At 53.6% G+C, this 21,845-nt stretch overlaps 1 protein-coding gene across 1 annotated transcript; it reads left to right on the forward strand.

Moving 5' to 3' along the window:
- The first annotated feature begins 8,214 nt into the window (after positions 1-8,214).
- On the forward strand, positions 8,215-11,939 carry SLC25A45 (solute carrier family 25 member 45). Its single transcript, XM_060105310.1, is given in 6 exon segments — positions 8,215-8,256; positions 8,446-8,517; positions 8,811-8,996; positions 11,262-11,520; positions 11,670-11,878; positions 11,880-11,939. Coding segments are annotated over 5 exon segments (741 nt in total). The 5' UTR covers positions 8,215-8,256; positions 8,446-8,490.
- The last annotated feature ends 9,906 nt before the right edge of the window (positions 11,940-21,845 follow it).

The raw sequence follows: 21,845 nt of genomic DNA on the forward strand, positions 1-21,845 counted from the left end.
CCACTTATCCCCAGGGTCATGTCACTAAGATGTATGTCCTGGCAAAGCCAGTATGTGTGTGCCTGAGGTGTAGAGGTGCCTCAGAGAGAAAAACAGGTCCATACGGCGCCTTCCTAAGCCAGAGTAGCCAGAGGTTGTTCTAAGTGACAACAGTGGGCTGGGGGATCAGGAGGGTGGGGGGTGGGGGGGAGGTAGAGGGCTCGCCCTGCCCTGATTCCAGCGCATTGGAAGGCAGCTCCAGCTCCTAACCCAGTCCAAGTTTCCTCAGTATTTGAAACAGCTCTTTGCCTGACCTGCGGGACCCACACTGCCCCCCAGTTGGCCCATTACATCATGTCTTCCTTCCCAGCATGACCTGAGGACTCAAGGAAGCTCAGACGTGAGCAGTGGGAATTGGCATCTCCCTCCAGGTTCTCAGCTCTGGGACAGGCCACGGTGGCTTGGTGGCCTCCCTAAACCAGCTGGACTGAAGTGTGAACACAGTTCAGTGTGCTGAGTGCTTACTGGGTGTGTGGCCTGGGCTGGGGCAGGGGATGGAGGCCTGGGTGAGACGTGGCCCCTGCCGTCAGGGGTTTCACTGGGGAGTGCAGGGAGAGAGGAGAGGGAAAGGAGCCCAGGAGAGATGCATGTTTATTTATTTAATCAAATATTTATTTATTTGGCTTTGCCGTGAGGCATGCGGGATCTAGTTCCTTGACCAGGGATGGAACGAGGGCCCCCTGCATTGGGAGCGTGGAGTCTTAAGCACTGGACCACCAGGGAAGCCCCGAGAGATGCATGTTGAAAGCTACATAAGATGACAGAATTGCCTTAAGAGCTATAAAATGTCACAAGCAGGAAGAGCAGCATCCTCAGTTCCTGAGCACCTGCTGTATGCTGGGCCCTTTCCTGTGTGTTTCCTCATGTCATCCTCATGGACCTTGGGAGTGGAGATGAGAACAATAGTAGCTGCCATGGGACTTCCCTGGTGGCGAAGTGGTTGAGAGTCCGCCTGCCGGTGCAGGGGTCACAGGTTCAAGCCCTGGTCTGGGAGGATCCCACATGCCGCGGAGCAACTGAGCCCGTGCGCCACAACTACAGAGCCTGTGCTCTAGAGCCCGCGAGCCACAACTAGTGAGTCCACTCGCCTAGAGCCCGTGCTCCGCCGCAAGAGAGGCCACTGCAGTGAGAGGCCCGTGCTCCACAGCGGGGAGTGGCCCCCGCTCTCTGCAGCTGGAGAGAGCCTGCATGCAGCAACGGGGACCCACGCAGCCAAAAATAAAATTAAAAAAAATTTTTTTTTTTAATAAAAAAAATAGTAGCTGCCGTTTGCGGAGCATATACAATGTGCTGGACCCTTTTCTAAGTGCTTTAGTCTTTATAACACACTGAGAGGTGAGTATTATATTTCCATTTTATGAGAAAACAGGATCAGAAAGGTTCAGTAACAAAGTTTCCTTGCCGTTTTCAGCTCCTAGAGGCCACCCGCATCTCTTGGCATCTGGCCCCTTCCTTGCATCATCTAACCTGTCGATCCCATTTCCTGGATCCTACTGCTCTGATTTTCCACCTCCCTGTCTAAGGACCCTTGTGATTTCATTGGGCCCACCAGATAATCCAGGATAATCTTCCCATATCAAGTTCCTTAACTTAATCATATCTGTAAAGTCCATGTTGCCATACAAGGTAACAGTCACACGTTCTGGGCACTAGGACGTGGACATCTTTGTGGGGAGACCTTATTCGACCCACCGCAGATGGATGTACCAGTCTCAATGCATTTTGAAGCGTGGTGGTGGTGAGGAGACTGGAACCCAGATCCAGTGAGGAGCGGCGCTGGAAGAGATTCCTGAAGGCATTCCAGGTAGCGGGAGGTGTGGGAGCATGGTTAGGACACCAGGGAAGCCCTGGGCCATCAGAGCACAGCAGGTGGGAAGGTGGGGTTGCACCTGGAGGGGGGGCGGGCATGAACACCAGAGGTAGGGCTGTGGTGGGTTTAGCAGACAGGCCATTTTGGAGGTCGTGAGCTACAGAATGTCAAGATCAGGGCTCTTCTCCGGCAGACAGAGGGTCAAGCTGGTGGACCTTGCTGGAGGATTGGAGAAGAGCTAGTCAGGGGTGGGGCTGCCCTTCTGCCAGCCTCTGGGCAGTGGCAATGGGTCTCCCTTGAACTGGGGAGGTGTGGTGGGATTAGAGAGGAGAGTGGGACCCATTCTGAAGTGACAGGGCAGCCTGAAGGCCTTCAGAGCCAAGAGGCCTTAGACTCAGCAGTCTGCTGGGCTGGTCCTTTACTTTTGCAAACAGTAAAGGGCCACAGAGGGATTGCCCAGCATCACTTGAGAGAGAATGAGCTGCAGAGCTAGGATAACAGCCCAGCCCTCCGCGAGAGACCAGTACTCGGGAAGGTGTTTGGGGGCAGCCCTAGGGGCCCTGGGCAGCTCTAGGGGGAGGGGGGTCAGAGATGGAACCCTGCTTCCTAGAACCTGTCCACCCGCGAGAATGTGGTGGGGGTGGACATGTTCTGCTTGGGCAGCAGCGGGAGAGGAGAAGCATCAGCAGGACTGGTCCTTGGGCATTTGATGGGAAACTAAGAGCTGTAAGAGATCTGGAGGGGCAGGTTGGGGGCATTTGGAGGACTTCACATTCTTTGGGGCCCATTGGAGATGGGGCTGGCTGCAGGGCAGCTCACTAATGCTGTTCCCTCACTTGTCCACTCGTTCATTTCTCCTTCATTGCCTACGCTGTGCCACACACACATAGTTCTAAGCCTTTAAGATAACATTAGTGGACAAAACAGCCAGAGATCCCTGCTCAGACAGACAACAAGTTAATTGCATAGTGTGTCAGAAGGTGATGAGTGAAAGAAAAGGTTGGACCAGGGAAGGGACACCTGGAATGCTGGGCAGGTGGGGCAGATGGCAGTATTCAGCGAGCCAGTTAGGGCGGGCTCACTGCGCAGGCGATGTCTGAGCCCAGGCAAGAGGAGGCCGGCCGGAGGAGGGAGCAGCCAGTGTGAAGGCCTGGGGGCGGGAGCCTGTTGGAAGAAGAGAAGGAAGCCAGGGTGGCCGGAGGAAGTCAGAGAGTAGGGGTGGCACCTCGAGGCCACCTGGAATCTAGGAAAGCTTTGGTTTTTTGTTTCTTGGGTTTTTTTTTTTTTTTGCGGTACGCGGGTCTCCCACTGCCGTGGCCTCTCCCGCTGCGGAGCACAGGCTCCGGACGCGCAGGCCCAGCGGCCATGGCCCACGGGCCCAGCCGCTCCGCGGCACGTGGGATCCCCCTGGACCGGGGCACGAACCCGCGTCCCCGGCATCGGCAGGCGGACTCTCAACCACTGCGCCACCAGGGAAGCCCTCTTGGGGGTTTTTTGATGGCGACGCGTGGCTTGCGGGATCTTAGTTCCTCTAGTGGGGATGGAACCCATGCCCCCTGCAGTGGAAGCGCCAAGTCTTAACCACTGGACCTCCAGGGAAGTCCCTGGAAGGCTTTGGTTTTGAATCTGAACAGGATGGGGCCATTGCAGGGTGTGGAGCAGGGTAGAGACACAGTCTACTTCAGTTTCAACTGTGTCATCTGACTGCTGTGGAGGACAGACTGGAAGGGGAAGTGGGTGGGTGGGAGGGACAGGGTGGGGGCAGGGAGGCCAGCTGTGGACAGGAATCCAGGTGGAGGTGATGGTGGCTGTGGGCCAGGGCAGTAGCAGTGGAGGAGGTGAGGAGGGGTTGGACTCGGGATCTGTTTGGAAGGTAGTATGAACGCAGTTTCCTCACGGAATGGTGGTGAGGTTGAGAGAAAGGGAGGGGTCAAGGCAACTCCAGGGGTTGGTGACACGTTTGGGGACTTCACAGCTTTCTCTGGGCAGTGGTGCCCGAGCCCTGGATCTCCGTGCCCTTGAGAGAAGACCCCCTCCTCCTCAACCCCACCCCAGGCCCCAGCTTCCCAGCATTCCTGAGAATAGAAATCTGACGGAATATTTTATGGCTGTTGACGTGAAGAACGCGTTACATCTGTACGCCACCATTCTCTCCGCGTTTGCAGCCAAACGTGCAGTCAGCACCTTGCCTGCCTCCACGGGTCGGCCCCCTTGTCCGGCCCCATGTCCCGGTAGCACGTGTGCATCCCACCCGGCCACCACATCCCCATCACTGCTGTCTCCCGGGCCTTACGTCATAGGAATCGATGTGAGGTTGCCACAGAAAGTCAGAAACATGGCCCTGGATGGTGTCCTGAACGTGGACACTAACAAAAGAAATGCTCACATACTGAGGTGTGGGGAAGTCATGCTGGCTTATACCTGAGTTAACTTGAATTTGATGCTAACTGGAACAGCCTGTTCCAGTGGCCTATCAAACAGACACTGTACGTCTGCTTTAATTATTAGAGAAAAGGGTACATTGACCAGAAGTAAAGAATGCCCACCTTAGGGCTTCCCTGGTGGCGCAGTGGTTGAGAATCTGCCTGCTAATGTAAGGGACACGGGTTCGAGCCCTGGTCTGGGAAGATCCCACATGCCGCGGAGCAACTAGCCCCGTGAGCCACAACTACTGACCCTGCGCATCTGGAGCCTGTGCTCCTCAACGGGAGAGGCCGCGACGGTGAGAGGCCCGCGCACCGCGATGAGGAGTGGCCCCCACTTGCCGCAACTAGAGAAAGCCCTTGCACAGAAATGAAGACCCAACACAGCCATAAATTTAAAAAAAAAAAAAAGGCAAAATTCCTTTAAAAAAAAAAAAAAAGATTAGGGACTTCCCTGGTGGTCCAGTGGTTAAGACTCCACGCTCCCCATGTAGGGGGCCCGGGTTTGATCCCTGGTCAGGGAACTAAATCTCGCATGCTGCAGTTAAGAGTTCACATGCCGCAACTAAAAATCCTGCAGGCTGTAACTAAGACCTAGCATGGCCAAATAAATAAATAGATAGATAGATAGATAGATAAATAAATAAAAAGAAGATTAAGTGCTTCTCTTCCTGGGACGCCAATGCTGGTGCTCCTTCAATGATAAGTCTCACTTCCCAGGCGCCAAGGCCATACTGACTCTCTGTGTACGTGCTGATCTGTTTTTTTGAAACCATGAAGGAATGTATCCCTGACTTGTTTGATGTTTTTTGTTCTGACAAGGCATAAAACTGTGCTGAAAACCATGCTTCTCCCGAGCAGTCCCTCAGAGTTATCTGAGAGGCTGTCTTCCGGGCTATAGTCCTCAGTTTGGCTCAAATAAAACCTTTTCAGTTCCTGTTATAGATTGTGTATTGATTATTTTTCTCGACAACACCTGGAAACCCCCTTTGATGACCTCCCAAGCCTCCCAAATGACATGGGAGCAGAGAAGCTCAAAGTGTGTGCCTGGCCACAGATCACCCGGCTGCCCGGGGCTGCTGAGCCTGGAACCCGGTTTAGAAGATGCCAAAGCCTGTGCTGCTTCCACTCCATGTACACTGCCACCCTTCTGGGGCAGAGAAAGGTGACAGAGTAGAAAAAATAAAAGTACCAGACACTTACCAGAAGGCACAACAGGTGAGCAATCATCTGATTTATAAAAGGAGGCAACAAATTTTTTCTTAATTGAAGTATAGTTGATTTACAATGTTGTGTTAGTTTCTGGTGTACAGCAAAGTGGCAACAAATGTTTGAATGATACAAAATAGCATTTTCAAAACAAAGAGTAACTGTATTTAACCAAACTCAGCTCATAACAGAGCAAGAGGGTGAGTGGAATAATCATTCATGCTGGGGCTTCCCTGGTGGCACAGTGGTTAAGAATCCACCTGCCAGTGCAGGGGACATGGGTTCGAGCCCTGGTCCAGGAAGATCCCACATGCCGCAGAGCAACTAAGCCCATGCACCACAACTACTGAGCCTGTGCTCTAGAGCCCACAAGCCACGACTACTGAGCCCGCGTGCCACAACTACTGAAGCCTGTGCGCCTAGAGCCCATGCTCTGCAACAAGAGAAGCCACCGCAATGAGAAGCCCGCGCACTGCAATGAACAGTAGCTCCCGCTCACCACAACTAGAGAAAGCCCGTGTGCAGCAACGAAGATCCAACGCAGCCAAAAATAAATAAATAAATTTATTTAAAAAAAAATCATTCATGCTATAGCACTTGTTTAATGAACTGGTGACAGAGGAAGTTGGTCTAAGGAAGCAGAGAGGAAGGGAGGGATTCAGGTCCCTGTCCTGTCAGTTTGGGTTGTTGTCCGAAGAGAAGTGGGAAGTCATAGCCCGGTCACTGCCAGGCAGACAGATACACCACCCTTTGTACACCGAGTCCCCAGCCTCCCCCCAGGAAAAGGCATGGGGAGGGGAAGGCGAGGGAGGCTGTTTCTGACACACGCGGGGGAGTCAGTCGTAAACAACCCCTGGAGAAGGCGGCTTTGGGCCCCAGTGAGTCACTCCTCTCTGCTGGGCCTGCCTCCCCGTGGCCAGGCCCCACCGCCGCAGGTCTCGCTTGGGCCGGGCCGGGCTGGCTCCTTAAACCCTGGCTGACTGAGGCAGCCCTGGAGGGGTCCCACCAGGGCCTGAGCCCAGCTGCCAGGCCTAGTCACACTGCGAGGCCATTGCTGGCCGGCAAGGGGGGTCAGGCCACCGTGGGCCATCCTCCCTGCCCTGTGAGGTTTCACGCTCCGTACAGCTCCAGGCCACCAGGCCGCCTGCGTTGGCTCCCTTCCCGTACTGGTCTTGGCACTGGGCCCTCACCAGGGTTAAACATTACTAGCAGATTATCAGTCCAGGGTCAGGGAGAGGGTGGAATTACACTTTCACCAGCGTCCCCTCTGCTGGAGCCACCAGTGCCCGTCCCTGCCAGACAAGGCCCGTGGAGGAGTTTGTGGCTGGCTGGTCTCTGGTGAGACAGTTTTCTTCCTTCTGTCATAGTAACCCCAATTACGGGTCATTTCCTGGGGAAGGTGGGTGACATAGGAGGAGCTGAAGCCAAAATCCTGGTGGCCTTGGAACACCCAGAGCCAGCTGTCCTGGAGCCTCCTGGGAGTTGCTGGAGAGGAGAGGAGAGGTGGGTGCTGCTGCCCAGTCCCCAGGCTGCCCCCCAACAACCTGGATACCTGCCAAGTGCCCAGGTGCCGTGCTGAGCGCTCTCCCAGACTCACCTGCACCGCCGGAGCCACTTTCCAGGGCTCAGAAAGGAAATTCACCTTTGACCTCACCTGCTGTCCTGCATTCCCCTTTGGGCCTCTGCCCTACCTGGCAACGTGCCCTGAGGCCAGCTGTGCTGTGGACCCAGTCCAGCATCCGGGTGACATTTCTCTCTGGAGAAAGAGACATCCGAACCTGCCTCCCGGGGCTGTGACCTCACCGAAAGCTCGGGGACCAGCGTCTGCTATGTAGGGCAGGACCAGGAGGTGGGGAGACACTGGGGGCTGGGCCCTCCTCCCCTGGTGCCAGTAAGACTCTTCTAAGGGGGCCTCCCTGGTGGCGCAGTGGTTGAGAATCCACCTGCCAATGCAGGGGACGCGGGTTCGAGCCCTGGTCCGGGAATATCCCACATGCCGCAGAGCAACTAAGCCCGTGTGCTGCAACTGCTGAGCCTGCGCTCTAGAGCCTGCGGGCCACAACTACTGAGCCCATGCACCACAACTACTGAAGCCCACACGTGTAGAGCCCGTGCTCCGCAGCAAGAGAAGCCACCACAGTGAGAAACCCGTGCACTGCAAGGAAGAGTAGCCCCCACTCGCCGCAACTAGAGAAAGCCCACGTGCAGCAACAAAGACCCAACACAGCCAAAAATAATTAATTAATTAAAAAAAATAAATTTAAAAAAATGAAAGACTCCTCTAAGGGCTCCCAGCCCTGCACTGCCAGCTACAGGGCAGAGCGCTGCGAGGGCCGGTCCTGCATCAGGGCCCTGCCCTGGACAGCAGAAGGAGGGAGCAGAGCTGGCAGCGAGGCGGGAGCCCCGGAGTCCCCCAGTCAGATAAGTCAGCAGGATGCTCCGGCGTCAGGTCTGGGCGAGGACACTGGGCGTCTGGGGTTGGCTCCTCCCCTCTGCCTGCGCGCCCTCCAGGCAGGGCCAGGGTTCTCTCCACTGTCCCCTGTCCCCACACCTTCCTAACCCAGTGCCTGGAGTGGAGAGGGTGCAAGGGGCAGCTGACGTTTCTTTGGAGTCTAGCAGGCAAGCCCTGCCCTGCTTCCTCCTGCCTGAATCCCGCTCCCCTCTGGATACAAACTTGCTTCCTCGGCCTGGCCTGAGGGTCCTCACTCATAGCACCTTCTTGTCACCACAGGAGCTCTGGGCTTGGTCCTGGGACACCCCTTTGACACTGTAAATGTGAGTCTAGGGGAGGCACCCAAGGAATGAAAGACGTCGCCTGAACCAGACATCAGGGAGAGAGCAGGGCCTGGCTGACGGAGGCTCTCTCCCGCTTCTCCTGCCCTGCTGGCATCCCGCTCAGAGGGGCCGAGGGATGAGCTGGGCAGGATGCCCAGCCTGCCCACCTGCTCTGTCCTCCCTGTCCAGGTGCGGCTGCAGACCCAGACCACATACCGGGGCATCATTGATTGTATGGTCAAGACTTACCGCCACAAGTCGGTGGGTGGCTGGCTTTTTGGGGGGCTTTGGGGCGGGAGACCTGTGGGCAGTCCTTCTCCCCTCCCCACCCACAGAACTCTGCTCACCCAAATCTGGGGCCACTGGGGAGCTGAGCAGTAGCTTAATGCCCCCAAAGTGGAGCTGAGGCCACCCCCAGCCTTAGCCTCCTTCCACCTCCCTGTGGCCAGGCCCAGGAGCAGTTTCCAGCCAGAGGAGGCCCTGCCAGGCCCAGAAAGGGCAAGGGTGAGGCTCCCACAGCACCGACCCAGCTAGCATCCCGTGTCTCTCTGCAGCTCCTGGGCTTCCTCAAGGGAATGAGCTTCCCCATCGCCAGCATAGCTGTGGTCAACTCTGTCCTGTTTGGGGTCTACAGCACCGCCCTGCTGGCACTGACAGCCGACTCCCACCAGGAGCGGCGGGCCCAGCCACCCAGCTATACGCACGTCTTCATTGCCAGCTGCACAGGGGGCTTCCTGCAGGTGAGGGGGCGGCATGGGGGCATGTGCACACACTGGGGCAAGCGCACGCATTCGTGGTCACATACACAGGCACAGGCACAGTGATGGCCAATTCACTCCTTTCCCTCCCAGCCCCCTCTGGCGACCCACGGCTACAGACCCCAGGCCTTCCCAAGGGGAATACGAGTTGCTGTGGGAGAATGGCCTGCTCCTGGCTGTTCCCCGAGACCCTGACTGGCTGAGCTGTGGCCTTCCAGGTTGCAGGTCTGGAGGGGAGGGTCATGGAGAACAGAGGGGGCAAAAAAGGTAGAGAGAGCTGGGGTGGGGGGGAGACAGTGACAAGAGGACATGATGGAGAAGCAGTTGATGCCGCCCTCTGAGGCTGGCAGGGCTCGCCCACCTCTGGAGGGGTCTGCTTCCATCTGTGAGCCTCACCCGGGGCCTGTCCACAAATCCCCCTGGGAGAGGCTCAGGGTGTTATAATCATTAAGTGACTCTAATCATTTGGTTCTGGTCTTTGTTCTCAGCGCTTAAAAACTGGGCTTTCAAGGGGTGGGGTGGAGGGAAGAGGGGCCTCCAGGCACCAGGGGGATCCCCAGCTAAGTGAGGGCCTGAGCTCAGAGGCAGAGGGCGTGCGCCTGGCTGCATCCCACAATCCAGCCAGTGCCCTAGGTCACCCTCTACTCGACACCTGCCCTGAAGCCCCTGTACACGTCCCAAGGCACAGAGCAAGGACAAAGGACAGAATTAGGAGCTCACTAAATGAATTAATCATTCATGAGACCCAAAAGGCCCTGGCTTGGCTTCTGCCCTTGTGTGGGGCTCATGCCTGCATATTTCCCAAGCCCTGAGACCTGCACCCCACAAAAACAACGAAGAGAAGGAGCCCCCAGGCTAAGTGGCCTGAGTCAGGCTCAGCCGGGCCCAGCTCCTCCGTCCTCCTCCCCTCTGGCTCCTTGGAAAGCAGAACAGATGGCAGAACTGGGCCCTGTCGGGTCACTGATGGGGATGGGGTCCAGGGACCAGCTGGAGCTCCGTTTGCCACCAAGCGCATGGCTCTGGTTAACAGGGTCTTGGAACGGAAAATGTATTTTCACGTGGAGGTGGCGAGGAAGACTCTGTAGCACGGGGCAGGGAATGACAACCCCTTCTGTGTACAAAAGTTGCTTCTGACACGGCTAAGGCTGACACCGTTGTACAGAGCAACAACGTCTGCTGTCCCCACTGCCCCTGTGGGCACAGGATGGGAAGGGGAGGGGCCGTAGCCCGCCCAGCCATTTTCTCACCCCCAGGAGTTACGCCCCTGGAGCAGCCCTCAGCTCAGCACTGCCCGCAGGCTCTGCTGGGAGGGTGCCATCAGGGCGCCATCTCGGGGGGGGGGACCCCAGCCCACTGCCCCTCCTGAAGGGGAGGAAATAAGCAAACTGCCACCCTCTAAAGATCACCAGAGCCAACCGCCAGCCTCCACCGCTATCAGCCATCTCCAGGGCTGAGGAACTGAGCTTGTGTACCTTCCACGAAAGAGAAAAGAGAAAAACCACATAAGTCCATAAATGATATGCTAACCTCAGCTTGGACCTCAATTCTCACCTGAACTTTCACAGCTGATCTTGACCTGGTTGCATCCCTGACCCACACCTCGGCCCCTCCCCACAACCTCCCTCCACGTCCCCAGCACCAACATTACCCCGAATCTGTGTCCTGTCTGCCCCAGCCAGGTGATAAAGTTCAAGGACCCGCAGATCCCACCCTGTCACCCACCTTCTGCTGGGACACTAGTGCTTGGGGGTTTGCGAGAGGCGCTTCTCCACCCAGGGGCCTCTGAGAGGTGTCCTGCAGGAGGTGGGGAAGGGGGAATCTATGAAGGTGAGGTGCCCTCCTTCCCCCTGGGGAGAGGTCTGTCCCCTGCTGTTTCATGGGCACAGACTGAAAGACTGAATCCTTTTTTTTTTTTTTTTTTTTGAACCTGAGCCACTGCAATGAAAGCGCCGAGTCCTAACCACTGGACTGCCAGGGAACTCCCTTTCTTAAGCACCGCGTGCATGCCAGCAAGTTCGGCCGAGGGGAGGGGCAGTGTCCCTTGCTGTCAGGGGCCTGGTGCTAAGGGAGGGGGCTCTGGCCCATCCCCCACTGCGCGTGGGAGAGGCTGAGAGCGGGCGAGATTCTGAAGGAAGATGCTGCCCTGTCTGTCCACTGCCTCCCCCCACCCCACCCGGTTAAGATCAGAGGGAGGGACTGTTCCCGTCCAAAGCTCCACCCAGGCCCTTCATGCTTCTTTCCCTACAGGCCTACTGCTTGGCCCCTTTTGACCTGATCAAAGTCTGGCTACAAAACCAGACAGAGCCCAAGGGGAAGTCAGGGAGCCCCCCACCCCAGTACCAGGGGCCTGTGCACTGCGCGGCCTCCATCTTCTAGGCCGAGGGGCCCCGGGAGCTGTTCCGGGGAGCCTGGGCCCTGACGCTGCGGGACAACCCCACCCTGGGAATCTATTTTGTCACCTACGAATGGCTGTGTCGCCAATTCACGCCGGATGGCCAGAACCCCAGTAAGCGAAGGGGCATGAGAGGGTGGAGGACAGAGAGGAGTGGGGGGGGGCTGGACTGAGCCCTGGAGGATGGGGAGGGAGCCTGCGGACGCAGGAGGGTGCCTCGTTCCTCAGTCTGACCCCCCTCACCCCCAGTTCCTCTACCCCAGGCTCGGGCACAGTGCTGGTGGCAGGGGGCTTTACCGGCGTCACCTCCTGGGTCACAGCCACCCCCTTAGACGTGATCAAGTCCCGGATGCAGATGGCGGGGCTGAGGCAGAGGGTGCACTGGGGGCTGCTGGACTGCATGGTGAGCAGCGCCCGGCGGGAAGGGCTGGGGGTCTTCTTCCAGGGGCTCAGCATCAACAGTGCCCGTGCCGTTCCCCGTCAACGCAGTCACCTTCCTCAGCTACGAGTACCTCCTCCACTCCCGGGGATGAGCCTGGCTGGGTGACTAGCTCCCCAGTGAGACCACCGCCCACCTGCCCAGATTGGAGGCCAAGTGAAAGCACCAGCTTGTGATTCTGATGCGAGAGGCTGCGCCCCTCTTTATCAAGGCACCTCCAGCACGCAGAGGGGGCCGGGGAGTCGCCTCGGGGAGCAGGAGGCCTGGGGACCTGGACTCCACCCAGATTCCAAAGCTGGCGTGGGCCTCCCAGCAGCACGTGCCTTGATTCCTTTGCTTCCTCAGTCTGTGAAGTAAACTCACAGCCAGGGGCGCTGGTGACATTCCAGCCCGCACACTCGCAGAGCTTCTGCTTGGCTGCCTGGTACTGACCGCCTAGCTCCCTGGATTCCGGTGACACATCCTCACCTGCCTCCCCCTTCACTTCCTTTCAGACCTCTCCCCGCATGATTTGAGGGTAGCCCGGTCTCCTCTAGTCCAGAATCCTTCAGTGGCTCCGTCACCCTCGGGAAAAAGCCCAAACTCCCTCTCCTCCTGGCCTACCCTTCCCCCCAGCTTGCTTCTCCCTCTGTTCTCAGGCAGCCCAGTCCTGCTTGAGGTCCCTGAACAAGCTGTGCCCTTGCCTCCCACCTAGAAGGTCCGTTCCCTCTGGGACAGCAGTGGGCGGTGCCTGCAGGGTGACTCCCGCATCCCTGGGGCTGAGTGGCTCCAACCCAGGCTGAGCACTGTCTCCCGGAGCCCTTCCTCTGCTCACCTCCTCCTGCCCAGATCTGACTCTGGGCTTTAAAGACCTCTCTGCTCACCCCCATGCCTTGATCATAGCCCTCGCCTATGCTTTATTATGGTTGTGGGTTTACTTCTCAGCTTCCCAGTTAGACTGGGTGCTCCCTGAGGTCAGGGGTCATACTTCTGATCGTTTCCCAGCACGGAGCCCAGTGCTCGAAGCAGCCCAGTAAGTGCTTGTTAAATGAAGTGCACTCCCGACCTCTGGCCCCGAATCCAATCACCACACCCCCATCTCCACTGAGAGGTTTGCCTGTCCGGGCCCCTCTCGGGGTCTCCAGTACAGTAGTGTCTGCCTTGCCCATCAATGGCACTTGTTTTCTTTACCCATCTTAACTGCTTAATGGGAATTAAAAACTGGCTGAAATTGTTCACTTAATTGGCAATAAAGGGGGCAGAGTTTGTACCCACTCATGTCCTGATGTGGTCTGAGATCAAACCGGGGCCCCCTCGTGGTGACCTGAACGTCTGGAATGCCTGCCATTCACTGGGACTCCAAGCATCACGATGTTACCATCACAGTTCACACAGGAAGCAGCCTTGGCTCAGGGACAGTATGTAACCCACCCCAGGTCGCACGGCTGTTACGTCACACAGCTCGCCTGGATGCATCTGAGCCTCCACCTCCAGAGCCTCGGTGCTCTGCTACCCTGCTCTACCTGGGGCTTGTGACAGTCCCCCACAAGTCACCTAAGTTCAGTTTCACACGGGCTCGACGTACAGCATCAGCCTCCCCACGTGCTCCTCGGAGCTCTGGTTTACTGGATTGTGTGTCACAGACGGTGGCATTCTTCCCTGCTTCCACGGTCATAGCGTGGCCGCAGGGCATGTGGCTGCTGAGCGAGGCTACGTTCCCCTCAGTGGGAAGCTGTGCTTGGGTTCTTGCTAGAGAAATGTGAGCAAAACTGTCGCTTGCAAATTGCCCATCGCTTGCTTAAAAGGAGATTCCTGACTGTTGGCTGGAAATGGTGACCCCTGGGGGCCACTGCTGAGGATACAGGAGGCGCCTGGAACCCAGGGACTCTGGGAGCACAGCTGACTATCCACCCTGGGCTGTTGCCTTCTGACGTCTCTGTAGCCTTCACCCGAACTAACACAGTAGGTAAGGGTCTGCCCATTTCGAGGTCAGGGGTGATCCCAGCGTGGTCCATGGAGCAGTAGCATGAGGACTTCCTGGGGGGTTAGTAATGCAGAATCCCAGGCCCCACCCTGGATTGACAGAATCAGAATCTCTGAGGTTGGGGCCCAGGAATCTGCATTGTACAAAGCTCTCCCTGTGACTTTTACACACGTTAAAGTTTAAGAAATGGTGTTCTGGGCTTCCCTGGTGGCGCAGTGATTGAGAGTCCGCCTGCCGAGGCAGGGGACACAGGTTCGTGCCCCAGTCCGGGAAGGTCCCACATGCCACAGAGCGGCTGGGCCCGTGAGCCATGGCTGCTGATCCTGCGTGTCCGGAGCCTGTGCTCCGCAATGGGAGAGGTCACAATGGTGAGAGGCCCGCGTACCGCAAAAAAAAAAAAAAAAAAAAAAGAAATGGTGTTCTGCACTCTATGACATAAATCACAGCAAGATCCTTTTTGACCCACCTCCTAGAGAAATGGAAATAAAAACAAAAATAAACAAATGGGACCTAATGAAACTTAAAAGCTTCTGCACAGCAAAGGAAACCATAAACAAGACGAAAAGACAGCCCTCAGAATGGGAGAAAATATTTGCAAATGAAGCAACCGACAAAGGATTAATCTCCAAAATTTACAAGTAGCTAATGTAGCTCAATATCAAAGAAACCCAAACAACCCAATCCAAAAATGGGCAGAAGTCCTAAATAGACATTTCTCCAAAGAAGATATACAACTTGCCAAAAAACACATGAAAGAATGCTCAACATCACTAATCGTTAGAGAGATGAAAATTAAAACTACAATGAGGTATCACCTCACACCAGTCAGAATGGCCATCATCAAAAAACAGGACTTCCCTGGTGGTGCAGTGGTTAAGAATCCGCCTGCCAACGCAGGGGACACGGGTTCGGGCCCTGGTCTGGGAAGATCCCACACGCTGCGGAGCAACTAAGCCCGTGAGCCACAACTACTGAGCCCGTGTGCCACAACTACTGAAGCCCGCATGCCTAGAGCCTGCACTCCGCAACAAGAGAAGCCACCACAATGAGAAGCCCAGGCACCGCAACAAAGAGTAGCCCCTGCTCACTGCAACTAGAGAAAGCCTGCACACAGCAACAAAAAAGACCCAACGTAGCCAAAAAAAGGAAAGAAAAAAATCTACAAACAATAGATGCTGGAGAGTGTGTGGAGAAAAGGGAAGCCTCTTGCACTGTGGGTGGGAGTGTAGATTGATACAGCCACTATGGAGAACAGTATGGAGGTTCCTTAAAAAACTACAAATAGAACTACCATACGACCCAGCAATCCCACTACTGGGCATACACCCTGAGAAAACCATAATGCAAAAAGAGTCATGTACCACAATGTTCATTGCAGCTCTATTTACAATAGCCAGGACATGGAAGCAACCTAAGTGTCCATCATCGGATGAATGGATAAAGAAGATGTGGCACATGGGCTTCCCTGGTGGCGCAGTGGTTGAGAGTCCGCCTGCCGATGCAGGGGACACGGGTTCGAGCCCTGGTCCGGGAACATCCCACATGCCGCGGAGCAACTAAGCCCGTGTGCCACAACTACTTAGCCTGCACTCTAGAGCCCATGAGCCACACCTACTGAGCCCACGCGCCGCAACGACTGCAGTCCGCGTGCCTAGAGCCCGTGCTCCGCAACAAGCGAGGCCACCGCAATGAGAAGCCCGCGCACCGCAACGAAGAACAGCCCCCGCTCACTGCAACTAGAGAAAGCCCGCGGGCAGCAATGAAGACGCAACACAGCCAAAAATAAATAAATAAATAAATCTATTTAAAAAAAAAAAAAAGAAGATGTGGCACATATATACAATGGAATATTACCCAGCCATAAAAGGAAACGAAATTGAGTTATTTGTAGTGAGGTGGATGGACCTAGAGTCTGTCATGCAGAGTGAAGTAAGTCAGAAAGAGAAAAACAATTACCGTACGCTAACACATATATATGGAATCTAAAAAAAAAAAATTGGTTATGAAGAACCTAGGGGCAGGACAGGAATAAAGATTCAGAGAATAAAGATGTAGAGAATGAACTTGAAGACACGGGGAGGGGGAAGGGTAAGCTGGGATGAAGTGAGAGTGGCATGGACATATATACACTACCAAATGTGAAATAGATAGCTAGTGGGAAGCAGCCGCATTGCACAGGGAGATCAGCTCAGTGCTTTGTGACCACCTAGAGGGGTGGTATAGGGAGGGTAGGAGGGAGACGCAAGAGGGAGGAGATATGGGGATATATGTATACGTATAGCTGATTCACTTTGTTATAAAGCAGAAACTAACACAACATTGTAAAGCAATTATACTCCAATAAAGATGTTAAAAAAAATGGTGTTCTGGATGCTTCTTTTTAAAAAATATTTATTATTTACTTTATTTATTTATTTTGTCTGTGCTGGGTCTTAGTTGCAGCACGCGGGAGCTTCATTGAGACATGCGAACTTCTTAGTTGCGGATGTGGACTCTTAGTTGCCACATGCAGGGTCTAGTTCTCCCACCAGGGATCAAACACGGGCCCCCTCCACTGGGAGCATGGAGTCTTACCCACTGGACCACCAGGGAAGTCCCTGGATGCTTCTAATAGAAGAAATACACTGCCCATTCTAGCTGAGGAAGTTATGAGTCTGATGGAAGTTGACTCAGACTCCAGTTCTGGTGGCCTCCACTCCTGCACAGATCCAGGAAGCCTACGTTCCTGGTGTGAAAGAACAGGGTCTGTCTGAGACAGTCACTGCCCTTTCTGTGCCCCATTTTCCTCTGAGATCCCTTCCAACTGGTCCATCTTTGGGCCCCAGTGGCCAGTCCAGGACCACCACGGTATCAGGGATTTTAGGCCGGACACAGCAGTGCTGGGGAGCAGTCACTGGAGCATCTCAGGGGAGTTGGTGGCTGGTTCAAAGGGAGAAAGCAGTATGCATGTGAAACAGAAGGTGGCTCTTAGAAACGGGGCAAGGAGGGATCAGGAGGTCAGAGTGATCCTCTGTAGTTTGTCATTTCTCACCACATTACCAGTTAGCAAGAGAATAACATTTTAAAATACTTTTTTGATTTTGTTTTAATTAAATCCTTTGGGGGGCAGAAATGATGCCTGTAAGCTTGCCTTTGCACTGCTGGGCATGGGTTTCTGTCTCCTCTCTCTGGTTCTGTCCAGAGGCATCTGTGCAGGGGCTGGAGCTCCTTTTCTTTATGCACCTCATTAGAACCAGAGAGAATGGCCGGCATCCCTCGGGCCATGCAGTCCCAGGTCTGAGTTGCTTCCACTGGCCTATGGCAAGGGCTGCTAGTTGGGCCCGGAGAACAGTGCTGCAGTGAGGTGAGGGTTAAGCGTGGCACGATTAGTGAGAAAACAACTCACTCCTCTTGGAAAGGAGGATTGAAAGACAAACAAAGATCAGGCAGGAAATGGCCGAAGATATTTTAAAAAGCCAGATGTTTTTACATCAGCAGGGTCTCAGAACACGCCTGTTAAATTCCTTAAGGAATTAACAGAGGTTATTAGAGGTCATCATTATTTGAGACTCAGAGAGGAGTCCCTGAGAGCTAGGAAATAGTAAATGAACCTGCTTTGAGGTTGAAAATGGGGGTGGTGTCTGAGGGTCACACGTAAAGGTTTTTTTTTTTAATACATTAATTAATTAATTTATTTATTTATTGGCTGCGTTGGGTCTTTGTTGCTGTGCATGGACTTTAGTGCGGTGAGCGGGGGCTACTCTTTGTTGCAGAGCACAGGCTCTAGGCACGCGGGCTTCAGTAGTTGTGGCACACGGGCTCAGTAGTTGTGGCACATGGGCTTAGTTGCTCCGCGGCATGTGGGATCTTCCCGGACCAGGGCTTGACCCACTGTCCTCTGCGTTGGCAGGCGGATTCTTAACCACTGCGCCACCAGGGAAGTCCCACATAAAGGGTTTATAACTTGGGCAAACATGTTAAATAGCGTCTCATTGGATTCGTGTCATCGAATGTTATACTTATTTTTACAGCACCGATCACAGTAGGAGAAATTGCAGGAGACTAATTTACATGTATAGTGACACGAGGGCTACATGTGTCTAAAGCAACTAGATTCCAAACCATTATAACATGATTTTAAAACCATTGCTGACTTTGCAAGAAGTAAGGGAACTTCCCAAAGTCCCCTTCAAAACAAGGAAGTGAGTGTAAACCGCGTGTTGGAACTGTGCAGCCCTTGGGGCAAATGCTAACACTGCAACCTTGAAGATTAAAGAAACACGCAGAAGACTAGACTGTGGCCCAGACATTAAGGTAGCTGAACCCAAGATTGATAAATTAAGTCAAGATCCTGGAATGGGCTATACCTTTAGTGAAAGAGTAGACCAGAAAATCTCCACCCACCAGTAAAGGGAACCTACAAAGAAAACTGCCTCTCCCTGTGGTGGGAAAAATTAAGAATAAGACGGGCTCCGGTGAACCATGGCACCTGCTACCACACTGTCCTTTAGCTCCCCCGCCAGAAATTAATTTATCATGATGTAGCGCCACCTTGTGTCTAGAAGGAGTAACTACAGGCTTTTCTAAAGGAGCGCCCCCAAATCAGGATCTTCAGGTTTTCCAGGAATTAAATGCAACCAATAAAAAAATTCCCACGACAAAAAAGCGACCAGACCCACAAAGAAAAAAGAGTCACCATGAATTCAGGAGAAACAAAAGCAACAGGTTTATCCCCCCAAAGACTTCAGATGTTAGATTTATCAGATACAGAATGTAAAATAACCGTGCACAAAAGATCTAAATATATAAAAGAATTAAGAGAAGAAACAAGACAGTATAAAAATGACTATATATATATATATATATATATATATATATATATATATATATATATGGCTGTGCTGCACAGCTTGTGGGATCTTAGTTCCCTAACCAGGGATTAAACCCAAGCCACAGCAGTGAAAGCACCAAGTCCTAACCACTGGACCACCAGGGAACTCCCTGATTATGTATATTTAAAAAAAAAGAAAAAGAAAAAGAATTGTCACAGCTGAAGAGAATTGGGAGGTAGACTGGGAGAAATTAGAGTGCAATGCAGAGATTTAAAAAGATGGGGAACCAGTCTTTCTGCTTTGGGGCTCTCTGGATCCCGTTCATCATCTTCTCAAGACTGATGCTGCTGATGAATATAATAATAATAACAACAATAATATCTAACCTATATATAGTGCTTAAAATAGCACCTGGCAAGTAGTAAACATTTTATAAATATTAATTTGTTTAATTCTCATGACTGACCCATATCATTTCTGCCTCTTTGGAACAGGGACTGTGTCTTATGCACCTTTGCTGCCCTGGAGCCTTGAATGCCTTCTGAACATAGAAACTTATAAATAAACTGAAATAATGCACATAATTTCTTTGTCCCCTATTTTGCATGCAGCAACACCTGCACAATCGGATAGGACTGCCTGACCTTGATTAAAAACATGAGGTCTGCTGGGAGTAGCCGAAGTCCTCTTCGCCCTCTCTGGCTCCTTACACCTTATGCCCAGTGCGTGAGGAAGTCCCACCAACCGCAGTAGCTTCCTAACTTACTTGGTTTTCCGGTTTCTACTTTGGCTCCCTACCTTGCCATGTATTCTTCACGCAGCAACTAGAATTAGATTTTTTCAAACATAAAACATATCATGTTCCTCCTTTGCCTAAATTTCCCCACTCTCCCCCACCGCCCCACCCAAAAAAAGAATCTTCCTGTCTCACTTCCAATGAAATGTAAGGGCTGCCGGCTCAGAGGCCCCTGCCCACTTCTCTGCCCTCCTCCTCTGCTTGGGCTTCTCTCATTTTCTGTTTCTTAAACCTGTCAAGCGGTTTCTAACCTTAGATATTTGTACCTGCTGTTCCCTTTGCAGAGAACACTCTTCCTTTGGAAGAATGGGTGTTCCCTTCTTATCAGTCACAACTCCCCCCAACATTTCCCTGACTCCCCTCTCCCAGTCACTCTCTAGGACATGGTTGTTTTATTTTCATCTTGGCACTTATTGCTGTCCAAAATCACCGTGTTTATTTCTTTACTTGTCTTTTCTTTATCCCCTCTACCAGAAAGGAAGGGTTTAGCGAGGAGGATCCTCTCTGTCTTGTTCAGCACTAGCTTCAGGTCCCAGAACAGGACCTGCTCCACAAGCAAAGCGTTCAGTGAATACGGCTTGAATGGTCCCATAGAGCCACCCACCAAAAGGTAAGTACAATACACGATATCAGTGCAAGAAAAGAAGAGATAACTGGCGGCTTTTTCTTTACGGCTGCGCTGCATGGCTTGTGGGATCTTAGTTCCCTGATCAGTGATCAAACCTGGGGCCCAAGCTGTGAGAGCGCTGAGTCCTAACCATTGGACTGCCAGGGAATTCCCTTTTTGGGGGGGACTGGTGGCTTTAAAAAAACAAGCTCTGGAAAGAAGTCAGCAAGAAAAACCTGTGCTCTATCCCGCTCCTCCAACAGGAATATGACACATCTGAGAACAGATTGCTTATCTGCCTCTCGGTTGCTTTCGTCAGGCCTTTAGAGATCATGTAACTTTTGGCTTCAACATGTAAAAAGAGATGTGTCAGAACTAGAATGACTTCAGAAAAAGGACAATTTGAATGAATACAGGTGGGACTTCCCTGATGGTCCAGTGGTTAAGAATCTACCTTCCAATGCAGGGGATGCAGGTTTGAGCCCTGGTCGGGGAACTAAGATCCCACAGCCCTCGGGGCAACTAAGCCCACACACTGCAACTGCTGAGCCTGCGAGCTCTGCAGCCCTTGCACCACAACTAAAGAAGCCTGCAACGAAGACCCAGCACAGCCGAAAAAAAAAAAAAAGAAAGAAAGAAAAAGAATATAGGTAGGAAAGCAGAATCTGTGGGTAAAGGCTGAATGATTTGGGACCTTAGGCAGAAATGGAAAGCCAGCAGGCAGCTTCAGAACTGTTTAAAAGTGAGTGGACAATGACACACCTTCGTCTCACTGTCGGGCTGCCAGGTGTTGAGGTGGTCAGTGAGGACGATGAGCCACCCTGAAAGAACAGTCGGTCTTATTCACTGACCGCTACTGTCCGAGAGGCAGAAAGAGGCATCAGGTCCCCAGGGGTCCATTTTCCCCAATGGAACAGCACTGGGTAGGGTCAGATGACACGGTCTCCTGCCTCTTTATGGACTGTGGGAGTGGGGTGGGGAGTGGGGGAAGGGAGGGAGAGAAGCGCTGGGAGTGAAAGATACTACATCAAAGAGGAGGAAGGGGGCTTCCCTGGTGGCGCAGTGGTTGAGAGTCCGCCTGCCGATGCAGGGGACACGGGTTCGTGCCCTGGTCCGGGAAGATCCCACATGCCGTGGAGTGGCTGGGCCCGTGAGCCATGGCCGCTGAGCCTGCGCGTCCGGAGCCTGTGCTCTGCGATGGGAGAGGCCACAACAGTGAGAGGCCCGCGTACTGCAAAAAAAAAAAAAAAAGAGGAGGAAGGGTCTCAGCCCACGTCCCCAGTAAGGAGGTGTTGGCAAAGCCCCTAGAAAGCACCTGAGCTGAGGCCGCACAAGGAGGTCCCTGGGCTGGTCTGAGTCCTTGACTGTGATGCTCCCCAGAAAACCACACCGCCCTGGCTTGTGATTCTTGCGGTCGGCCTGAAAGCCCTCATGTAGGATTTCGGCCTGGAGCTGCACTCCTCAGCAGCCAGAGTCTGTCTGCGTCCAAAGTCCTGGTCCTTTCCAGGTGGGCCGTCCTCTTTCCATCCTGCTCCCGTAAGGGATCTGGCTCAGGCCTGCCCATCTGTCACTGGGACCAGTGGGAGTTTCTCTGCCTCTAGGTCTCATGTTTTGACCCACCCTCCACATCTGTGTTCTAGAACCTCACAAATGACCTGTCCCCACCATGAGTGAAACCCTTTGGGGGTGCCCCACCACCAGGCTTGGGGGGCTACAGGCGCCTCCTGCTCTCCGGGCCTCCCCGCGCTCTCTCGGGACTGCTGCGTCCTCGCCTGCCGCCCTTTTGCCAGGACTATCCTTCCCACTCCTCTGTCTGTCCTTCT

The sequence above is a fragment of the Mesoplodon densirostris genome, chromosome 7, assembly GCF_025265405.1.
Source record: "Mesoplodon densirostris isolate mMesDen1 chromosome 7, mMesDen1 primary haplotype, whole genome shotgun sequence".
Lineage (NCBI taxonomy): Eukaryota > Metazoa > Chordata > Mammalia > Artiodactyla > Ziphiidae > Mesoplodon > Mesoplodon densirostris.